General features: G+C 37.6%; 1 protein-coding gene across 1 annotated transcript; it reads left to right on the top strand.

Annotated features, from left to right (window-relative positions):
* Positions 1-3,324: 3,324 nt before the first annotated feature.
* Positions 3,325-22,136, top strand: TRAK2 (trafficking protein, kinesin binding 2). The gene is made up of 16 exons (XM_009890183.1): positions 3,325-3,361; positions 4,733-4,927; positions 8,659-8,712; positions 9,497-9,567; positions 10,219-10,335; positions 11,516-11,725; positions 13,572-13,650; positions 16,312-16,442; positions 16,653-16,727; positions 17,374-17,511; positions 18,508-18,587; positions 19,270-19,473; positions 19,610-19,908; positions 20,249-20,527; positions 20,756-20,855; positions 21,458-22,136. The coding sequence occupies exons 1-16, from the start codon at positions 3,325-3,327 to the stop codon at positions 22,134-22,136; spliced, it is 2,748 nt and encodes a 915-aa protein (XP_009888485.1).
* Positions 22,137-22,322: the final 186 nt, after the last annotated feature.

Here is a 22,322-nt window from a genome sequence, read left to right as displayed (position 1 = left end):
GGTATGAATGGGCTCCAACATTGCCTTTTCTTTTGAGTATCTTTTCTATTTCCCATGCACAGATGATCTAGCAAACCTCAGGGCAACTTGGATTCTGTAGCGCAGATGCAAAAGGCCTAGGACGAGTTCTCACTTCTACAAGATGTCTTTTTCTTAAGCATGCTATAGGTACTCCTGGTTTTAGCTTACTGTTTCAAGCCATGTGATAGTTGAAGTGTGAAACACACATAATGGAGTAAAATTTAGTTTAGAGAGCACAGAAACACACAGATTGAGATAGATATGTATGTATGTATATAAAATGCTGTCTGATAAGTCAAGTCTTATGAGGAACGACTGAGGGAACTGGGGTTGTTTAGCCTGGAGAGGAGGAGGCTGAGGGGAGGGGAAACTATCACTCTCTACAACTACCTGAAAGGAGGTTGTAGAGAGGTGGGGGCTGACCTCTTCTCCCTAGTGACAAGTGATAGGATGAGAGGAAATGGGTTCAAGTTATGCCAGGCAAGGTTTAGATTGGATATTGGGAAAAATTTCTTCTCAGAGAGGGTTATCAAACATTTGAATAGGCTGCCTAGGGAGGTGGTGGATTCATCATCCCTGGAGGTGTTTAAAAAAAGGGTAGACATGGTACTTGGGGACATGGTTTAGATGTGGCTTTGTCAGATTAGGTTAATGGTTGGACTTGATGATCTTAAAGGTCCCTTCCAACCTCAACAATTCTATGATTCTATGATATTTCTGTTTCTATTGACCTTTCCTTGAAGAAAGCCTCCTGAGAGCACCGCTCCTGCATATATGCTGTTCTTCAGTATTAGAATTCTCCTTGTTTTTTCCATGTTCAGTGAGGCTATTTGTAAAAGACTCAAACATCAGTAGGAAATTGGCACATGAGGGAACGGAGGGACAAAACTGATAAGAAGTACATCTGTGTGGAATGAATGTAGTAAATTGACAATGGAAATAATAATTATAAATCAAGATTAAAAATAATACCTGAGAAAGTTTTCTGGCTTCTGTTTTGAACATGTCTGCCTTCACGATTTAACAATTTTAATTTCTAGACCATCTTTTTATAACACAGTCATGTGTTTTAAGGCCCTGTTGTAAATTTCATGTGTTTTATCCAAATGTATTTAATTATAGTTGTAACTTGCAGAAGCAATCTGCACTTAGGAAACAGTTTTATAGCTGCAGAGTAAAAGGGTCACAGAGTCACTTTCAGGGTGGTACTGCAAGTGCATTAGCTAGTTGAATTTCCGGAGAAGTTGCCCCATGGCACACTAAACTAAAGCTATGAGAAACATGGGAAATGTGAGCATTAACTTTTATGGTGTTTGCTTATCTAGCAAACTTCTCAAAGGTTTTACAAATGAGGTTGCCCTTTCAATTTAATGCCTTGATGTTGGCCTGATGCTCTAGAAAACTTTGAGCCAAATGATTTTGTTTCTTTTTCTCCACCTCCCCCTGCCCCATCACACCCACCTCACCCCCTGCCCCTTTGTCTGAACTGGGATTGACCCACAACAAATACTATTTCTGCTTTGCGCTACTTAGAAGAGAGATTAAATTCAATCTTGAGAGGAAGTAATGTTCATTTTTACATTATTAAAACTGAAAGGAAAGATATTCAATGAGAGTTGTGAAGAAACTGTCCCATGCCACTGAATTTTTTCTTGCTCTGCAGTGAGTCTTTTTATTACAAGATAAAATCATCTTGGCTGTGTGGATTTGCAGCAGGCTTCCTAAGTGGCGTTTTCTGCTATATTGAGTTGTTTTAGATTTGTGTGTGCGTGTAGTTAATGCTTTTCAGCAATCCATTTAAAAAACAGCCTCTTGAAAAAAATCACAAACTAATGTTAGCAGCAGCTATACATTCAGGTAGAAAATGTTTCTGAAATCTCAGTCTTGCTGTTTTTAATAAGGGTCTAATATGGATAGTAATTAAAACTGGGAAATAAAATACATATATAAAGAAATAAATGACAAAGCAAGAAGATACTGCTCACAAGTATGAGCTGACCTTAATGGAAGAAAGTTGATTTTTTGATCTCCTGCCAAAGTCTACAAGCAGATGAACTGGCAGCCTCTAGGCTTTCTTTAAAAAGCTCCTGTGCTGTCCATTTTGATCTTGTCAAGTGAGAGATTGTTACAGACAGCAAGACAAACCTGTGATTGTTGTGCTTGGTGATGGGAGATCCTAGGGAAACTGTTAAGAGCAAATTTGAAATTAATGTAAGATTTCAAGAGAATTTTGTTTTTACTGAATGTAAGCGGAGGGCAAATGAGAGACTTTGTTCTCTTTCATTTTATATTTTTCTGTCATCTGAGACTACTCTTGTATTTTACATGGAAGATGATTGATGAGTCTTGGCAAGGGAACAGCAGAATTCTTACTTTAATAAGCTGTTATGATAGGTTATCTCAATTAGGTATCGTAGTTTCATTTTTGGTTTAAATGAGTCCCTGCTGAAGAGGAAACATAAATTTTGTCCTGATCCACAAAGTAAATTTCTGATAGATCCAATTTTTAATTTACAGATTTCTGAAGGGATGAGATTAAAGCAAACAGTGCTATAAAGCTTTTTTTTTTTTTTTAACAATCAAAATACTAAGAATGATGGTTTTGAAATCCCGCCTTTAGAATCTATTGCTTTAAATAAATGCAGTAGCCTGAAGAAAATTTCTGTTTAGTTGGAGCTGCTGTCCTTTAGAGTAAAAGGGAAATGCCTTATTTCAGTGGATGAACCTGTCATATGCTAAATATTATATGGAAGAGGAGGAATGGCATAGACATATGGGTAATTGACAAAGTTGATGCTGAAGGTGAGATGTTATGTATTTGTCGTGCTACATTTTACATGTAAGTGTAAACTGGGGATTAAAATGTTTGTTTGCTTTTTTTTTAGTTAATTTTTTAGCATAGGGAGGAAATTCAGACTGAAAGCGACAAAGTCACGTTAATTTACCTGTCTTGTTTGAAAGAGTGATATCCGTTAAACTTTGGCATTCTCTTTGTTTTATTTCTAGATGATGGCTGAGTGGAGAAGCTCATGAAGCTTACATGAAATATCCTATAGATCCTTCTACTGATCAGTAGTAGCCCAGATGAAATAAGCGTGTCCTAAAATGGCAGTAGATCTGGAGTATGAACCAGTCTACAGAAGTGAGTTGATGCCAGATTTGTTAGTGTCTCGATGGCTTGATGGCTCTCACTTACTCTGTCTCTAAACCAAAGCCATCTTTCTACCAAAGCAATAAAGGGACAGTGCACAGTCTCACTACAGAATGCTATTTCCAAAGAAGTGAACTGTGAAGAAAGGACTCATGAATTTTGATCACAGGGGCTTGGAGAGCATCTCTGGTAAGTTGAAGAATTAACTGTTACAAATCCCGAATGTATCTAAGATGTTATAGAACACCAACCTGAAGACAACCTTAAGTTTCACTTTCTTTGTATTGCTTATATGGTATTGCAAATGAACAAAAATGGTGAGTTGTCTTAACTAGCTTATAAAATCAGCTTCCATTGTAAAATGTTGTTTGTAAAATTCTCAGTGTCAGTAATCAACATTGGCATTTTTTTCCATTGGAAGATACTCCATCTTTAGTGGAAATGTTGGAAAAATAATCATCATATACCTTTGATATGCAGTATTTTAGCAGCTTAGAATTAATGTTTTGTTTTGGAATTTTTTCAGTAATTGTGAAGAGATTAAGGAAGGGGGACAGCACAGGAAGAGCTAATTTGCCTTTCCAAGATTTTGAGTATCGTGTTTCTCGGAGAATGATTCCATATAGATAAATTCCATATTCTATATTGCCTGGAGAAGAGAAGGCTCCAGGGAGATCTTATTGCAGCCTTCCAGTACCTGAAGGGGACCTACAGGAGAGCTGGGGAAGGACTTTTTACTAGGGCATGTAGCGATAGGATGAGGGGGAATGGCTTTAAACTGGAAGAAGGCAGGTTTAGATTAAACAGGAAGAAGTTTTTCACTTTAAGGGTGGTAAGGCACTGGAACAGGTTGCCCAGAGAGGTTGTTGAGGCCCCATCCCTGGAGGTGTTCAAGGCCAGGCTGGATGTGGCCCTGGGCAACCTGGTCTAGTGGGAGGTGTCCCTGCCCATGGCAGGGGGGTTGGAACTCGATGATCTTGAAGGTCCTTTCCAATTTTCTAAACCATTCTATGATTCTAAAATGGAATTTTACATTTGTTCCCTGATTTCAAGGCATTATTCAGTTGATTTTTGTAGTTGCTTTGATATTATTTACATCTGTGATCATTACTAAACAAAAGGATAAACAAAAGAACAAGAAAAATGTGAATTTCCTTCAGAACAGGGAAGTGTATCTATGCTAAAGCCAATGAAACCTTACAAAATCAATAGCTGGTAAAATGTAAGTCTGTGTTTTAGTTCAATGAACAGGAAAAGATAGAAATTGAAACTCATTACATACATCATATTCAAGAAGTCGGAGGGAATCATGGCTAGACAAACTTTCCAGGAAGTTGTGGAGTTTGTTGGGGATGAGGATCTTACAAATATTACAATGTAAATCAAGTATTCATTCAATAAGTATTCTGATAATTTTTCCAGTACAGAATAATTCTTTTCAAATCTACTGAAGGTTTATAAAGTGTTTTATAGTATATAGAATGTATACGACTGTAGCAATATTAAATATGTGTCATATTTAATAGTAATGTACTATTACTGGCATTTATTCACTTTCAGATGTCTGCTCCACGGAGGACCTTCCTGAGGTAGAGTTGGTGAGCATGCTAGAAGAACAGTTGCCAGATTACAAGTTACGAGTGGACTCTCTGTATCTGTATGAAAATCAAGACTGGATTCAGTCCCCTGCCTGCCATGGCCACCTTCCTGAAATCACTTCTCCAGTTCATGATGAGGATCCATTCCGTTACATGAGTGAGTATATTTGGGCCTAGGAATTGGTGGTGGCTTTTTGTTGTGGGTTTTTTTTTTTTGTTTTTAATTGAAGAGAAAATTGTAAATATAAAAATTAATATTATTAGTATTATAAACAATTGAAATCTGGAAAACTGTGGACAGGTGGAAGAAAAAGCTGAGTTTAGAGAAGTGCTTGTAGTTCAGCACTGCAATTCTAAGGGCTGGCCTAGCACATCCCATGGCTGCCTGATCATTAGGTTTCACATAGAAATGCAAGTGAGAACATGTGATAGTGAAAAAGGCAGGAACCTAGAATTGTGCTAGATGAGATGTAATATGAGAGGTATGGAGCATGCAGCAGCTTTGTTTTCAGGAATGTTAATGATGCTGTGGTTCTTTTGATGATGTTTGTCCTGATGTTTTGTGTCAATGTTGCTTTTAAAATGTTGTTAATGGTTTCTTTGGAGATAGAAAAGGTGTGAATACCGGATAGGTGAGCACTAGATCAGTGTTGATCACTGCCTTCCAGTTTTGAAAATACTAAGTAACTTATTGCTAAACCTGACAGTTCATAAGGAAGAAAATGGACAGCTTCCAATCACATGAAGAAACCTTTAATATTTTAAAAACCAGAGGTATAGAAGGCTGTCGAAAGAACTGAACACTTACGTGCCTGTAGTTTCAAGTGTTTTCATGTGAAAAGAGGAGAATGCATTGTAATCATTTTAGAGAAATGGGGAAGTCCTATTTGCTCTGTATATTGGAACAAACCAGTTGGGAGAGTGAACTTGGTATTTATATACAACCGTAGTATTTAGATACAATCTGTAATAATTACCTCTTCCTTGTACATGCTGCCTCTGCATGGTGTACGTGCCACCACTCTGAAAGGGGGTTTTTGTTGTTTTTTGTGCTTTAAGTCTCCACCCAGGGTGTATAGCAAATGAGTAAGTAAAAGTAAAATATTACCTCTTAAAAATGCAGTACTTGGCAATTTAAAGCAATCTTGTTATCAGTTGAACTTGTAGGCTTGGAACTCCTTTTAACTGTGGAAAGTATTTGGAAAGCCGTTTAATGTTTATTGCTTGGTCTGTTTCTGATAATAATGTTGCAAGCATAAATGATTTTTCAGTTGAGTGAACACTTTTGTAGTTCACTAGAAGCAGTTGTGTAGTCAGTGGGGTGTGTACTTTCCCTAGTTGTAATTATAAAGAGGTGGGATCAGAGTCTGTCAGTGCTGGAAGGAATTTTACATCAAATGTGGCTCTACTGAAGCTCTCTGGTCAACACCTGCGGTTCCAGTGTGGCAAAGCACAGAGCTCTGAGACAAGGAATGTCAGTCACCGGGAGCTTGCATTTCCACACTGCAGTGAGAGGGAGAGGGTTTATCAACAGTGTTTTAATGAAGGCAGTCATGTATTATTTGGCTTTCAAGGTGAAAGCGATGTCTTCCTCTTTCACCCAGTGAGAAGTTCTTTTTAACTATAGAAAGTGTTCTGTGAAAATAGTAAACTGTTTGTGAGTTTTTTGAACAGTTGCCATAGATGTTTTCTTGACGTTCTCAAAAATGAGCTGTAACAATGACTGACATTAAGTTAAAAGATAACTGTTAGGCATAACATACAAAACTAATTCTAACATTTAAGCATGCTGTGATAACTGCTGAGTCATATAAACTTAAGATAAATATGGTTTATGTTTCTCCTACAAATTGTCCAAAGAGGTTGAATGTAGTAGTCATTCATATTAGCTTTTTTGAGCTTAGTAATGTACAGGGAGATACTGGGAAGGTCCCAAACAAATACAGATATAAATCAAGATCTAGTTATAATTATTGCTGAATAGCTTGTTAGGTGGAATTTCTATGTTTCTTTCTGTTTACTGGAATTGGGAATAAATGTGACAATCATATTCTTGAAGCGTAACTTGGGGGGTTTATGTGTATATCTCCCCCTCCTAATATATGTATGGAAACATTTTTATAACTTTTTCCTAAAGAGAATGCTAAACTCATGGTTTGAGTGAATTTGTAGTTGACATCCAAGGTTAAAAAAAAAAAAAACAAACACAAAACAACACAACAGTTACCGCACTTGAGCTCCTCCTCTTTTTATGGCTGCTGCTGCATATAAGATCCAATAACCAGTTGAGTTCCCACTGGCAGTGTTTTCAGTGAGGTGGAGGGATATTTTCTGCTTCAACTGTGGTAGCATAAGAAGCCCTGAATTACAAAACATCTGTCTTTAGAACTACTTTGTATGTGTGAATAAAGGGACATGGCACAACATAACAAGAATATTAACCAAAATGAAGAATTGCTTGCAGCTTTCACTTGGCAAGGTGAGTGAGGAGAGATTGCACATGTGCATGTTCACATGACAAAATTATAACAAACTGTGTATAATTTTGATCCTGTACAGGGAGAAGATTTGTAATTTTCATTTATCAGAGTCAATATATTTGACTTTAGGAACTTACCTACCTGAGTGACCTTGTATGTAATTAGTGTAAATCTTTATTAAGGTGACTTAGCACTTTTAAATCAGAAACTTTTAGAAGAAAGTTTAGTAGAAACTTTAAAATTGAAATCTCCTGGTGGGAACAGTTAGCATAGGAGAGCTGACTATAATATTCTGCCTGTAATGGCTGAAACTTACCTATGTACGTGCAGTGAATTTTCCAAATACTGGTAAGCCAGATGAGTTTGGAGTCCCCTCTCAGCAACCAGTATCAGCAACCAAGCAGTACAGTAAAATTTACCTCCCAAATGCATGTTAATGCTGCTGATAGATAGGTACTTTAAATTTTGTGAAGAGTTTCTTTTTTTGCCCTGCTTAGAAACACAATTAGTAAATGGCACTGCTGTAAGTTCAAAGCTCCTAAATGCTTGAACAGCATCTTTTATGCCTACTGATCTACTTGGTAAAAACCGTTTGATTTATTTTTCTGTTAAGCTGTAAGAGAAACAGTTTAGTAAACCTTTTTCTTCTGTATTGTTCTTTGTGTTCTCCTGTTTTTCAAGACTGCAAGAAAGTTTCTTTCTATGCTAAAATGCAACTTGTTTTTGTTCATAGCATAGCCTTAGTGTTATGTTTTAAAAGGTTAATTATGGACATTATGTATGTAAAGGACATACATGGCTTATATAACATATGTAAATAAAGTTAGTGTGCACTTCAGCTTTGCACTATCTCACAAGTAAGTGTGCAGTCCTCAACAAGAACAAAGAAAAAAACTGAGAACCAATACCACTATGTATTCAGACTATGAATCGGATTTAAATGAGATAGAAGAGTCAATGAAATCTTCAGAAACAGATTTAAACCAAATCCATAGTAATCTCATTTTGCAATGCAGCGATGGTGGAATTGGTTTCAAAACAGGTTAACTTAGACCTTCAGTTGAAGCAGATACTTCTATATTGGTTAAATTTATATTGCTGCCACCTTTATTTTCATGATCCTGATTCCATAAAGCAAAAATAGCAAATTTCTGTTGAACTTGGACAAGCACAAGTATCCATCACCTGCAAGTGAGATATATAATTTTGCTCCTGAAGGGAATAATATTTAAATGGTTCTCCTAAAGTTTAAGAAATTTTTAATAGTGTAAAAAGTATGTTTACACATGCATTTATTTTTTGGTGGTGTTGGATACGTGAAAATAAATCACCTATTTCCTTACATTTTAATTCTTTCTCCTCTTTGTTCTTTTTTCCCCCCCATGTCTTTCATTTTCTGTCACTCTAGCTCTTATTGAACTTCCTTCCTCCTCCTTGGCTGGATCTCACAATTTTGCTCAAGGTAATTAAGATTTCTTCTTTACTAGCATTTTCTGTTTCTCAGGACAAGAACTAGAGCAGACCAGTCCTTTGTGTTTTAGCACTGTGTTTTGTTCAGAGTTGTCGCAAATTCTTCATGCTTTATTTATTCTTGACTCAGTCCTGTTTTTCAAACCCGTCTTGTTCTCAGTTTTTTAATAGTTTTACAAACTCTTCAAACTTTAAAGTCAATCAGAAAGATAGGATTTACTGCTACATCTAAATTGCAGACATACATTGTCCCATTTCTTTTTAACTGTCTCTAAGATGATCAAGCACTTAATAAATAAATTTTCATGACTAGGCTCTGGGGTCTCCATACTTCCTGTTTATAGCTGTCCCACACACTAATGGGAATTTTCTTTCAAGGGTGAAGTCTGCAGGTGTGTTCAGCTATATTTGGATGTACTCCAGTATACTCTTCCCTCTCTCCCAGCAGGCTGGATGATTTAATAGCTCAGCTGTATTCAAAAAGTTGATCTTAAGAGATATTTCTCCTTTTTCTATATTTGAAGGATGAGTGAGCACCTCAAGTTTTAGCTCATATTGCTGAAAGCTGTTAATGTTCAATACCTCATTGTAACAGTCTCCCAAATTAGTATTGTTTCATATTTCTGAAGTTAACGTGCATTTTCATAGCCTCTGCTAGTTCATCAAGTACTGTGTTTGTATATAAACAACGTCCTCGGAGTTTTAGCTCTCTAAGTTTAGACAAACAGTCATCTTGTACTTAAGCTACCTCAGTAAGTATGTTTTTCTCTTCTCAGTTCTTGGCACAGATAATGTGGAGCAGAAAACCTACAGTGATGCTGACATGGTCAAACATCTGTTAGCTGAGGTATGCTTGTCTCTGTAATGCCATGTTAATATATTTGAGGACGGGTTTTATTCAGCTACTGCAAGTTTTGGTTCAGTTATCTTCAGGATCTGCTTATGAAACACATGGGAAATGAGAAGCTGCTCATTTGGTTGCACCGTCTCAGAAACAAAACTTAGCAAAACTATGGACATCCATGGAGACAGTGAGATGCAAGAAAGAAATGGCTTTGTTCTGCTTTTCTGTTGCTCCTTTGCTTCTACCCTCTCGTGACTATTTAAGTTAAGCAGTCTGTGCCGTAGAAAGTGTCACTTGAAAGACCACAGGCCTACGTATACGTGGCTTCTTTGTATGATTCAACAGAGCCCATATAACCTCTCTAGTACTCAGCATAAAAACCAAAACTGTCCCCAGGTTTGGTGCTTTCCCCTCCCCATGTTACTGCAATGACTATGGAAGAGAATGTGCTATATCAAGAAACACAGTTATGGATGTGTTCTGGATCCAAATAATGAAGCGTTAATCATTCTTCTAACAATGTTGATCCACTTGAGAGTGAAGAGGGATCTCAGAGTGGTGATGCATTAAACAATAGCTAGAAAAATCTAAAACTTCTCTGAATTTAAACCTTATCTGGTCAAAAGTAGACATTTGTTCTCATTTTGTGAGCAGAAAGATCGGGACCTGGAACTGGCAGCTCGAATTGGACAAGCCCTCCTTAAGCGAAACCATCTGTTGACGGAACAGAACGAAGCGCTAGAAGAACAGTTAGGACAAACTCTAGATCGAGTGAGTGATCTTTTTTTTTTCTTTGCCTCCTTCTTTGCCTCCTTCTTTGCCTCCTTCTTTGCCTCCTTCTTTCTTTTTATGATGATGATAAGATTAATAAAAATATATTATTTCATTGTGAAAGGTGTTTGCTTCTCTCAAACTACAGAAGTATACTTACATGTTATTCTCCTAATTGTCATTGTTGTCATCAGCTTTCTCAGTCCAAGAATTGACTCTGAAGACTGCATATTGTAATTACTGAGAAATTAGGAGAATGTTAGGTATTGTTATGATATATCTACAGCAGGATTGCATTTTCAAAGTGACCGTTTTGACCATCCGTCTGATATCCCACCATTAAAATAAGAATCTAATTATCTAAGCCAAAATAAGTAGTTGGTATCTGACATGACCTGCTACATAACAACTTCACAGGTGAGGAAACAGCCAGAAAATGAGCTTGCTTGATGGGGTGCTTACACTAAGAATAAATAAATAAATAAAATGTAATGAAAACTGAATTCTGCTCAAGATCTTCACTCCATCTCTTCCTTTAAGCAAATATTATTGATCTAATGTTTTCTTTGTTTTTCTTTCTTAAAAAAACCCAATTAAATAGTTGACAAATGATAAATTATCCCAAGTTTTTTTACCCTGGGGGTCAACAGATGTAGTCAAAGTGAAATGGATTCAGCTGCCTGTATTAAACAGTGTGCTGGTAATAAAAACATATTCATAATAAGCTGTAGGACAGTGTAAACTTAGGTATTCATAGAAACACTTAGATGTGCAAAACAGAATTTATCTAAATGAGATCTGTTTCTTCTCTTGTTTTTATTTGTCCTACAGTTCATTCAATGTATAGACTGGGGGCTACCAGTCTGTGTGTATAAATAGATGTCTATCAGTCCTTTTCTCCAGGAAGTTACAGTTCAGAAAAATGGTCATAATCAAAATGATAGTTAGCATGTTGAAAATTCCTTACATTGTTAAAGTTATGATTTTGTGAACTTCTCATGAAATAAACAGAGGTTGAATCTTCTGTGCAAGTATAAACAAATAAATCATGATTGTGACCTGTTTTGTAATCTCATTTTGGACTGGAGCAGTAGTGTTCCAAGAGGCTGCATAAATAATACTTTGTAACATTGTATAGCTAAAGTATATTTCACAAGCTGGTGGTGTTCTTTTGTCATAGGTTAACCAGCTGCAGCATGAACTATCAAAGAAGGATGACCTGCTTCGTATAGTTTCGATTGCTTCAGAGGAGAGTGAAACAGATTCCAGCTGTTCCACACCACTTCGTTTCAATGAGTCTTTCAATGTATCACATGATCTGTTGCAGCTGGATGTCTTGCAAGATAAACTCAGAGAGCTGGAAGAGGAGAACCTTGCTCTCCGATCGAAGGTATATCCAACTTGCAGTATGTACCATATATGCTGGGTATGAAATAAATCAGAATAGTTAAAAAATCCAGCATCTGGGTTTCTCTCATAACATGTGACTATTTTGTATTGCTGTATACAAATCATACCCAAACACTTTCCCTCCACCCCCTGTATCCTTCTGTTTCCTTCACTACTCCTCGTTATTTCCAGAGTCCTCTAGTAGTCCTTCCTCAATGCCTTTATGGTATGTGAAATAATATGGGAACATATGTAACCACCCAGCAAAATACTTGTACCCATCAGGCCTTCAAGCTTGTGTGACCTGTCTTGATATAAATCTGACTGCAATTAGTAATAGTATTTTGGGAATTCTATTGTGTTGCCGTTCCATTTTTGTCAGCCTATATTCAATATTAAGGGTTAATAAGCTTGTAGTCAAATTCTTTTAAAGATACACTTAGTTTTGACCATGTGATTAATCTCTGTATTTTAATTGTGTATAAAACATGAATACAAATGCAAAGGCACTGTGACTTTGCAAGGGTATAGACTAAATGGCCAGACAAAATAATGGCTATAAAAGTCATGGAACCAACAGCAAAGGTTACAAGAATTGGAATCTACAGATGCAGCGTCTCTTCTTCAGAGGTGGAGAGTGGAACTTGTAAAATAGGAGATTGGTTAAAAGTGTGTTCTTTTGTTGTATTTTAAAAAAAGGGGTATGTTGTTTGTAAGAAAGGTGGATTTTTTTTTTTTATTTAGTGTGTGGGGTTTGGGTTTTTTTATGTGAGCCTTTCCCAATATAAGCTTGTTACAGCAGTACAACAGAGACTAGATTCCTTTAATGTGAACAAAATATACTCTTCCCCTTGTTTTGTTTCCAAATACTCAGCCTGAGATGCACATCCTTCCTAAAACTCCCTAAGACCAAATAGGTGGTTTTAGTAGTGCTGTAGGAGGAAAAAAGAGGAGAAGATCAGACTGCTTTTATTATGCTTCTAACCCTGTATATGATTACAGAACTTCAGAGACCAGGGATTTATTCTACCTTAGTGTGAAAAAATGGAGTTGAAAAGAGAGTACAATCATTCTGTGATATAACATAACCTTCGCTGACTTGAAATAGCCTCAATCACATTCAGCCTATATTTGCTTTTTTATTTATTTTCATGTGACAGCCTTATATAAAGTGTGTTTGCTTGCACTTGTGTAGCTGTACTTCTAGTTGCTTGGATAATCTTTAAACTGTTTTACTAAGTTTTATGGTGAGTCACTTACTGGCAAACTGTCCGGAATATAGAAGACTTATCTGTACAAAGTTGAATATTATCATCCTCACCATTGGAATGAAAGTGGGAATCTAGTATGCTTGATGTTGTTTAGACCTGTTGTGACACTTGGTCTCTGGCCCAGAAAATTTACAGACTAAATAAACTAGTTGGGGAATATGGAGAGAAACTTCTACTGAGAGCTTTTCGGTGCCATAAAAGATTTGGCTAACATAATTAAGTTTTCAAGATTTCTTCAAGAAGTTTTGAAGCAAATTCAGTTACTTACTTCTTATTACTGTGTTGGTTTACTTCCCCTACCAAATCGCATATTTTTGCAACGATTTTTCAGTAGAGGTATGAGAGGAATCAGATTTTGTTCATGTGCCTGCGTGTCTTTCACTCAAAAGACCTATGTAATTCAGGGAAACAGCTTACAGTGGAAAAAATGGTTAGGAAGTATGACCAGATGCATAGAAATTGTAAAGATAGATAGAGAGGAGACTCCTCAGTTGCAAGAATTTCAGAAATAGAAATTTATAACATTAGTATATGTATGGATAAACTGAAATTGGAATACCAATAATTTTCTTGAAGGCTTGCCATCTGAAGACGGAAACCATTACATATGAAGAGAAGGAACAGCAGCTGGTCAATGACTGTGTCAAAGAGCTCCGTGAGTATCCGGCTGTATCTTGCAATGGCAAAATGGTATTTGAAATATGCATACCCATTCTTAGTTATCCCTGAATCCAAAAATGAGTAAAAATTCAGTAATTTATGCCAATTATTCGAGTCTTGCTCTTTACCCAAGTGCAAAATTGTTTCTGTATTTCATCGTTTTACTCTGACATTAAACTTCATGTATATGTACTGTGTTTAGAGAGAGAAAACGAACACAGAATCTGATGTTCATAAACCTCCTAAACTGAAACCTAAAGTTACCCCTCTACTCCACTCTTGTGAGACCCCACCTGGAGTACTCCATCCAGCTTTGGAGTTCTCAGCACAAGAAGAACATGGACCTGTTAGAGAGGGTCCAGAGGAGAGCCACAAAGATGATCAGAGGGCTGGAGCACCTCTCCTGTGAGGACAGGCTGAGAGAGTTGGGGTTGTTCAGCCTGGAGAAGAGAAGGTTCTGGGGAGACTTTATAGCGGCCTTCCAGGATCTGAAGGGGGCCTACATGAAAGCTGGAGAGGGACTTTTTACAAGGGCGTGTAGTGATGGGATGAGGGGTAATGGCTTTAAACTGAAAGAGGGTAGATTTAGATTAGATATTAGGAAGAAATTTTTCACTCGGAGGGTGGTGAGACAGTGGAACGGGTTGCCCAGAGACAGAAGTTGTGGATGCCCCATCCCTGGAGGTGTTCAAGGCCAGGCTGGATGGGGCTCTGAGCAACCTGGTCTAGTGTGAGGTGTCCCTGCCCATGACAAAGGCATTGGAACTAGTTGATCTTTAAGGTCCCTTCCAACCTAAACCATTCTATGATTCTGTGACACTGGAAAATCAACGTTATATACTCCTTGTATAGAGTGTTCAGCACACATGACATTGAAATGTATCAGTACATAGATTCTTAAATGCTCATTTTAAATTACTATATATTTATGAACATATTAGTTTGGTTTTAAAATGTATATTATAAACCAAAGCATTTAAATTGGCAAGTGTTTTAATTTGTCTAGAACAGTTGTCTGTGTTTCCTTTGGGGGCTACTTATTTGCAAGGAATTGCAGCTACTCTTATACAAATGCATATAAGTATTCTGAAACAATTTTTGTATGGTGATTGTGTAACCTGGCGGTACAATTTTTTATCTGTAGCCATTTGACTACAATTGTAGTCATCTGAGTTCCTTTGTGCATAATAACCTTAAGCTTATAAGATTTTTTTTTCTGTACAACCACCATAAAGAAAACTGGGTTGCTGCTTGATTTTTCTTGTTCCAGATGACCATAAAATACTATGAATTGATACATAGCTGGTTGTTAATTACTCCATTCCCTCTGAGAAAATATACATTTGTTGCAAGTTATTTCATATAAGCTCTCCTATTTTCCTTTAATGAGAATGTCTGTGAGTTCTGTATTGTCCAACTCTATAGCACATGTAGGCATGCTAGATAATTTAGACTGACAGAAAGGATCTTCTCCCAAAGGATGTCTAGTCTACAGCTTTAAAATTTGTGTCTTCAGGAAAAAGTTATCTGACTGTGAGCTTAAATGCCCACACGCCCATGGGCAGGACCTTGTTCTGCAGTAAATTTGTGAGGTACAATAACTGCTAGATTTGTAGTGTGACCTTTATGCAAGATTGATCAGACTTTATTATGACTTTGCTATGCTTTCAGGGCAAGTATACAAGCAATACTAACTGCATAAATGTATTTCAGCTTTTTGAGTTGCTTTGTCATCTCACTTGATGAAGTGCTTACTGAAACAAAAAAGGAAACTGGAAATTGTATACAGTGGGTCTTTGAGGAATAGATAGTGACGAGAATCAAGAGCTGAATCACAGAATGGTAGGGGTTGGAAGGGACCTTCAGAGATCATCTAGTCCAACCATCCCACCAAGGCATGTTCACGTAGAACAGGTTGGACAGGAATGCATCCAGGTGGGTTTTGAGTATCTCCAGAGAAGGAGACTCCACAACCTCTCTGGGCAGCCTATCCCAGTGCTCTGTCAAACTCAAAGTAAAGAAGTTTTTCCTTGTGTTCAGGTGGAATTTCCTGTGTTCTTGTTTGTGCCCGTTGCCTCTTGTCCTGTTGCTGGGCACCACTGAAAAGAGTCTGGCCCCATCCTCTTGTCACCTGCCCTTTAGGTATTTATAAGCATTGATGAGATCCCCTCTGAATAGGTGTGTTACACTTGACAAGGTTGACAAAATGCCTTTGCTTACAGAGAATGGTAGTTAATAACAAGATCAATTCAGAGCCTGATTTCTTCAGTGTATTCCAAGTCTGGCCTTGTTCATGAGCCAGTATGTCATTTGAAATAGTTTATAGCAGCTTACCTTGGATTTTATTGTGGTCATTACACATACCTGTGATAAGAATTTCATGTTCTGCATACTTAACTCTTAATATGTTACACCTGCATTTAAAATTAACTCTCTTTCTCCTTCTCCTCCCAACCATTTCTCTTTATCATTTCCTTATGGATGTTTTAAGGCACCTAGTCTTACATACTATGAATTGATTTCCTAAGAGTATTGGTCATTTTGCAGATTGTTGTTGACTTTCACCAATCTTTTCTGGGGTTTGGGTTTGGTTTGGTTTGGTTTTTTGTCATGTGTTAGGAAAAGCTCGCTACTAAATTCCTTTTATGTTTTGTAGGCCAAACAAATGCTCAAATTTCCAGAATAACAGAGGAGTTGTCCGAGAAGAGTGAGGAGTTGGTTCGCTACCAGGAAGAGATCTCATCCCTCTTGTCTCAGATTGTTGATCTTCAACATAAACTCAAAGAAGTAAGGGAATGCTGATGAACAGTGTATACACGCGCATGTGTGTATATGTAGGTGCATGTGTGCATGCCAGTGGTTACAACAAGTAAAAATTGACTTGCAAACCAGGGGATTACACAGCAAGAGAGTGGCTGTTTCAGGAAAGAATGGCAGAGAATCAGTTCTCTCAGGGAAACGGCCGAGAAAATTATGAGTACCTTTTTGTGTTTTCAGCATGTGATTGAAAAGGAGGAGCTAAAACTTCACTTACAAGCTTCCAAAGATGCTCAGAGACAACTGACAGCAGAGGTACTTAAGGCTTTTATATATATATATATATTTAGACAAATGTTTAGAGTAGAATACAAGAAATACAAAGAAAACTAAGAGAACTATTGCTTTTTAATTATGTGTGGGTTTTCATTTTTCATTGTGGTTGGAGTTATATGATTGGAGGAAAAGAATAATTATTTTTATTTAGTCTTCACAAATATTTTTGTAGTCCACAGGAATATGAAAAGCAAGTAAGGCGTTCCAACTAGGGAGGTCTTACTATTCTTAGTAGTTACGAGATAAAGTGTGGTTTAGTGTGAGTATTACTGATTATATCAACAATACTGTAGCTCACTAGATTTCAAGGAATTTCTCTTTTTTGCTTCTTTTGCATCAGCACTTACTGTATTTGCAGAGTTTTGGAATGTATTTTCGTTTGGATTTTATTATAACTTGTCCTCTTTCAAGTCTTTATTTGGACTTCATGCTTCACCACTAAAATCGGTGCAGGTGCTGTGCTGACCATTGTCCATTCCAGATGTTGGCATGTGCCCTGCAGTTGGAAAAATGTTGCAGTGTTGAATCAGTTGATACAGATTTCTGTAGGAGTTAATTAAGTTTCATTCTGTCTTTTCTTTGAAGCTTACTAGTATCACGTGATGTCCTCTTTTTTTTCTTTCAGCTACATGAGTTGCAAGATCGGAATGCAGAGTGTCTAGGGATGCTGCATGAATCACAAGAAGAAGTGAAGTTGCTGCGCAGCAGAGCCAGTTCTGTTGCTTGTCTGTGCCACCCCCAGTCATGTGGAGCATTTCCCGTGGTAATAAATACTGCTAGCGTGGCATACACCTACTGGCACATATGGCATGTAGTAGCATACAACTATATGAGTAAAACAGCCATTACAGGAGCTGCAGCAGGGACTATTTTGTAGTAGGCAAAGGAGCTGATCTAATGGTTTTACTAGAGTTCTTTGTTGTGTACGCTTTTGAGAATTTTATGTATTAGGAAACTAATCATTGACTTGCCATATTGTGATATTAAAATTATTTTTCCTTTTTCTATGCCTTTTCTGTTAAATTCGGGAATTTGCGTGCTGTACAGCTAGTGCTCAGTTGTGCTAGTATATTGTTCAATGTTGATGTGAATTTTATAACTTCATAGTGTTTCTTTAAGAAACAAAGCATCTTTTCAAGACTTCAAAGAGTATTTTTCTTACTTTATGTAGTTTATGATGTAATCTTATGTCCTTATCTCCTGAGATTGAATTTTAAGCATCATAAGAAATGCATGACCCTAGACTAATAGCCAGAGATGACTAAACTAATAGAAAAGGGTAAAAGGCATTTATTTTCCTCTTCTTATTAGTGTCAGGTATGTTCTGATTACTGATCCCAAAAATTTCTGGTCTGAGTTGGGAATTTGTCACATTTGTTATTCTGTGTATACAGAATCCCTCATGTACGTGTTTGGCCATATAAGAAGTGCTCTTAAAATTGTAGCTTAACAATTTTAATTAACAATTTAATTAAATTTAATTATCAAAGAAACCAATTTAAAGAATACCAAGAAAAAGCAGATTTTGCTAATGAAAACTGGACCTGTGCTGGTTATACAGAGGTACAGTTGTGGTGGAAAACTCGCCCCCCATGTCTTTCCTTCAGAGACTGAAGAGTTGGTTTGTCCGAAACATGCTGGTACTGGGGAAACAAATGGAGATTTTTTGAGTATTTTTTAGAGATGTTTTCTGCTAAAATTTTTAGGAGGAAGACTTGAATCTAATTTGTCAACTCTTCTGGTTTCCATTTTTCTCTAGGATTCCCTTGCAGCAGAAATTGAAGGGACAATGCGGAAGGAATTGAGTCAGGGTGATGAATCTGCTCTCTCCAAGCAAAAGTATGTTTTCAGATCTCTATGCACTATTGCAATGTTTTTCCATATGCTTGTATTAAGTAAGGCAAAACTGATTTCTGGATATCTATAAATGTGAATGTTCCCTCTATAATAACTTTTCCATGTAACTTAATAAAAAAAAGCTTTGTAGTGTTTGGTAATCTTAGCAACTTTGAAACCTACTATTATTTGATTCTATTTGGAAGATGGGAATTTGCTAAAAGGATGTTATTTCATTCTTTAATTTGTGAGATTTTTGATGTAGATTCTCTGATGCACAGCACTAATTTTATCCCTTGTAATGCTTATAGAAAAGTTCTCAGGCAAATGACATTATAGCTGAAAGACTGATAGCCGTTTCCAAAGCCCTGAAGACCTCTTCCTGGATCTCTTACTTCTGAGCAAGAAGTAATAAATTAAATATATGCTTCTGAAAGCATATATAAATTAAATAAGTAAAATATAAACGTTCAGGTCTTTCAGGTTGAAGTAAGTGATAATTCTGATATTTAATAGAGTAGTACTCCTGAAAATGTAAGTGTCTTAGCCAATCCTCGTTTTCTGGGCTTAAATCTTTTAGTCAGGTCTCTGCAGACTTTTGAAAGACTTTTCAGAGCTTTTTCTTTATTATATCTTTTTCAAAATGCTTTTGAAAAATACAGTTGTTTGTGTGTCTTTTCTGCAGGGGTCAACAAAAACGAGTATTTGACACTGTCAAGGTTGCTAATGTCACTCGTGGCCGCTCCTCTTCCTTTCCTGCCCCATTGCCAATCCCTGGATCTAATCGGTCAAGCGTTGTTATGACAGCAAAGCCCTTCCAGTCCGGCATACACCAGCTGGAGAGCCACACACAGATGACCCAGAGGAGCAGCTCTGAGAAAAATTTGAAGTAGGAAACACAGTCTCTTATCTTCTTTCTAAACGGACTGATTCAAAACTAAAACACAGCAGAGGCCTAGCCTGGAAAGAGAGAAATAGTCAATTCAATGGTCTTAATATCTATTATTATTTGATGTTTCTCACAGAGACACTCATAATCCTGGCCAGCTGGGAAACCCTGGAGATAATGACTTAGTCACAGCTCTGCACAGGCTCTCCCTCCGTCGTCAGAACTACCTGAGTGAGAAGCAGTTCTTTGAGGAGGAATGGGAGCGAAAAATGCATTTGCTGGCAGAGCAGAAAGAAGGGCCTAGTGGCTGTAGTACACCAACAGAAAGCTGTTTTTCTCTGGGTACAAACTCAGAATTCACTGATCTCTCTGCCAGCTCTAGTAATCTCCGTGTCCTCCTACCAGAAAAATTGCAAATTGTCAAACCCATTGAAGGTAAGAGGATGATCTTCCTTCTCTCGTTAGCAGAAAAGGATTTTACATTATTTGCCAACTAAATCATTGTTGGTGTGTGTATAGCTAGGTATGATAGGCAGTACGCGGATGTAGTAGTATTTGGTAGGCTACTTGCCGACTAGCTCATCAGTGTCACTTTCTACTGGGCTTTCTATACGATGGTAAGTGCTAGGCTTTTTATTGGCATTTCCATCCAAGTGTGCCATGTGTATCACAGTGTCAGCAGCAGTTGGCTGGGGTTGTTTTGATCACGAGTTTTTGTAACTCAATACAATAGTAGGTAATGGCTCTCTGAGACTTTTCTCTTTTGTCGCACCAGGATCTCAGACCCTTTTTCACTGGCAGCAGCTTGCTCGACCCAACCTAGGCACCATTCTTGACCCAAGACCAGGTGTTGTTACAAAAGGTTTTACTCCTCTGTCTGATGATACTGTGTACCACATCTCTGACTTGGAGGAGGATGATGAGGCAGAAGGTGAAGGAGGTATAACATTTCAAGTGCAACAGTCCTTCCCGGAGGAAAAGCAGCATACAGTGGCAAAGCCGGTGGCAGGGATTTTCCTGCCACCTATTACTTCAGCAGCGGTACCACTCACTGGTAAGAAGCAGGATTAGTGTTTTTTCTGCTCTTTTTTTTTTTTTCCCAGTGTCTTTTTCTCAGTGGAAAGTATTTGACCTTGTGACAATGTTGTCTTTACTGTCTTTGTTCTTTACTTAAAAAAAAAATAATCAGAAATGATGATAACATTATCTTAAACTTTACTTTGACTAGTCCTTATCTGTCTTTATTTTTACCCTCAACGGTTGCAAATTCTCCATGTTGCAGCCTCGAATCCAGGGAAATGTCTGTCTTCCACAAATTCCACGTTTACCTTTACTACCTGTAGGATCCTTCACCCATCTGATGTCACTCAAGTTACTCCCAGGTATGATGACTGCTGACATCCTAAATGTTGCTGCGTAGGATTAAACAATTGCTTTCTGGCTTCTGATATATGGACTAGTTTTTAAAAATATTAAGGATTGGATGTTACTCATACAAACAGTTGGAATTACAAAGGAGAAACTTGAAATTCTCTAGAGTGGGAGTTAAAACAGGTTAGGGTAACTTAAAGGAAGTAAATTTATATTCTTAAATAGCAAGTGCCTTGTGTCATATACCCATTGTAAAAATAAAAATCAATATTTATACTACCTTTTTTTTTGATTGTGTCATAATTTTAAAAATTAAGTTATTACTAGTTATCTGTGTTGATATTCTGTCTAATATATTATCTATCTAATACACGTGACCACAAAAGGTAAATTTATTGGTACTTACACCAAAACCTCTCTGTCAGCCTACTGTCTTCTAAATATTTTGCAGAACAATAATTCTGAATCTACAAAAGCTGAAACTGTCACAGCTAATAGCAATAGTTTACTTTCTCTTGAGCCTTTTGTATACTAAAAGGCAAATATAGAGTAGAACAGGTATAAAGATGTCTAATGTGCGCATCTTCTCTCTTTGCTTTTTATTTTATTTCAGCTCTATGGGTGCCCCATTTTCACTTGGAAATACTGGCAGCAGTATTGGAAACCCAGCAGTGAGCACTCCAGCCGTGTCTTACAGGCTTAGCATTGGAGAATTTGTCACCAATAGAAGAGATTCAACTACTACCTTCAGCAGCACAAGCAGTCTGGCTAAACTTTTGCAAGAACGAGGCATCTCTGCCAAGGTTTACGACAGCCCCATATTAGAAAAACTGCCTTTGCTACAGCCCCCTCGAACTCTCCCCATTCCTTCTACTCCACCAAATTCTCCCTCGCGTTCACCTTGTCCTTCCCCTCCACCATTTGAGCCTCGAGTGCATCACTCGGAAAATTTCCTGGCTTCTCGACCAGCAGAAACATTCTTGCAAGAAATGTATGGCCTGAAGCCCTCCCGTAATGCTCCTGATGTAGGCCAGCTGAAGATGAACCTAGTGGACAGACTGAAGAGGCTGGGTATTGCCAGGGTGATCAAGCCCCCTGAGACACAGGACCACGGAAAGACTCAGGGGCCAGAGGTTAGCTTGCGGAGGCAGGACTCGGCTGTGTTTTTAAATGCAGGTAGCAACTTAATGGCAGGACTGAGAAGAAACCAGAGTCTTCCAGCCATGATTGGAGCGTTGGGAGCTCCCGTTTGCACACAGTCATCGAAAATGGATGTCCTAAAGGAGGACTGACTGGTCTGAAAAATGATTGACCTAGCATAATAAATAATACATGAGGGACAAACATCCAGTACAGGCATTGTTAGATGTGTTACAGAAGAGTTGGAGAAGGCACGTGCATGTTAAAGGTGTGGGAGAGAGAAATGTCGGGATCAAGGAGAAGAAGAACATTGCTTGGGTTTGAGGAAGATGGCTTTT

Source organism: Charadrius vociferus, unplaced genomic scaffold (genome assembly GCF_000708025.1).
Source record: "Charadrius vociferus isolate BGI_N301 unplaced genomic scaffold, ASM70802v2 scaffold147, whole genome shotgun sequence".
Taxonomy (NCBI): Eukaryota; Metazoa; Chordata; class Aves; order Charadriiformes; family Charadriidae; genus Charadrius; species Charadrius vociferus.
This window is presented reverse-complemented; position numbering and strand designations above follow the sequence as displayed.

Bases quoted from the DNA above. Each gene is read 5' to 3' on its own strand.
- TRAK2 (XM_009890183.1), top strand. From the start codon at position 3,325: ATGAATTTTGATCACAGGGGCTTGGAGAGCATCTCTG. The intron at 3,362-4,732 runs GTAAGTTGAAGA...ATTCACTTTCAG, and splicing joins GGGCTTGGAGAGCATCTCTG to ATGTCTGCTCCACGGAGGAC. The intron at 16,728-17,373 runs GTACTTAAGGCT...TTTTTCTTTCAG, and splicing joins AGAGACAACTGACAGCAGAG to CTACATGAGTTGCAAGATCG.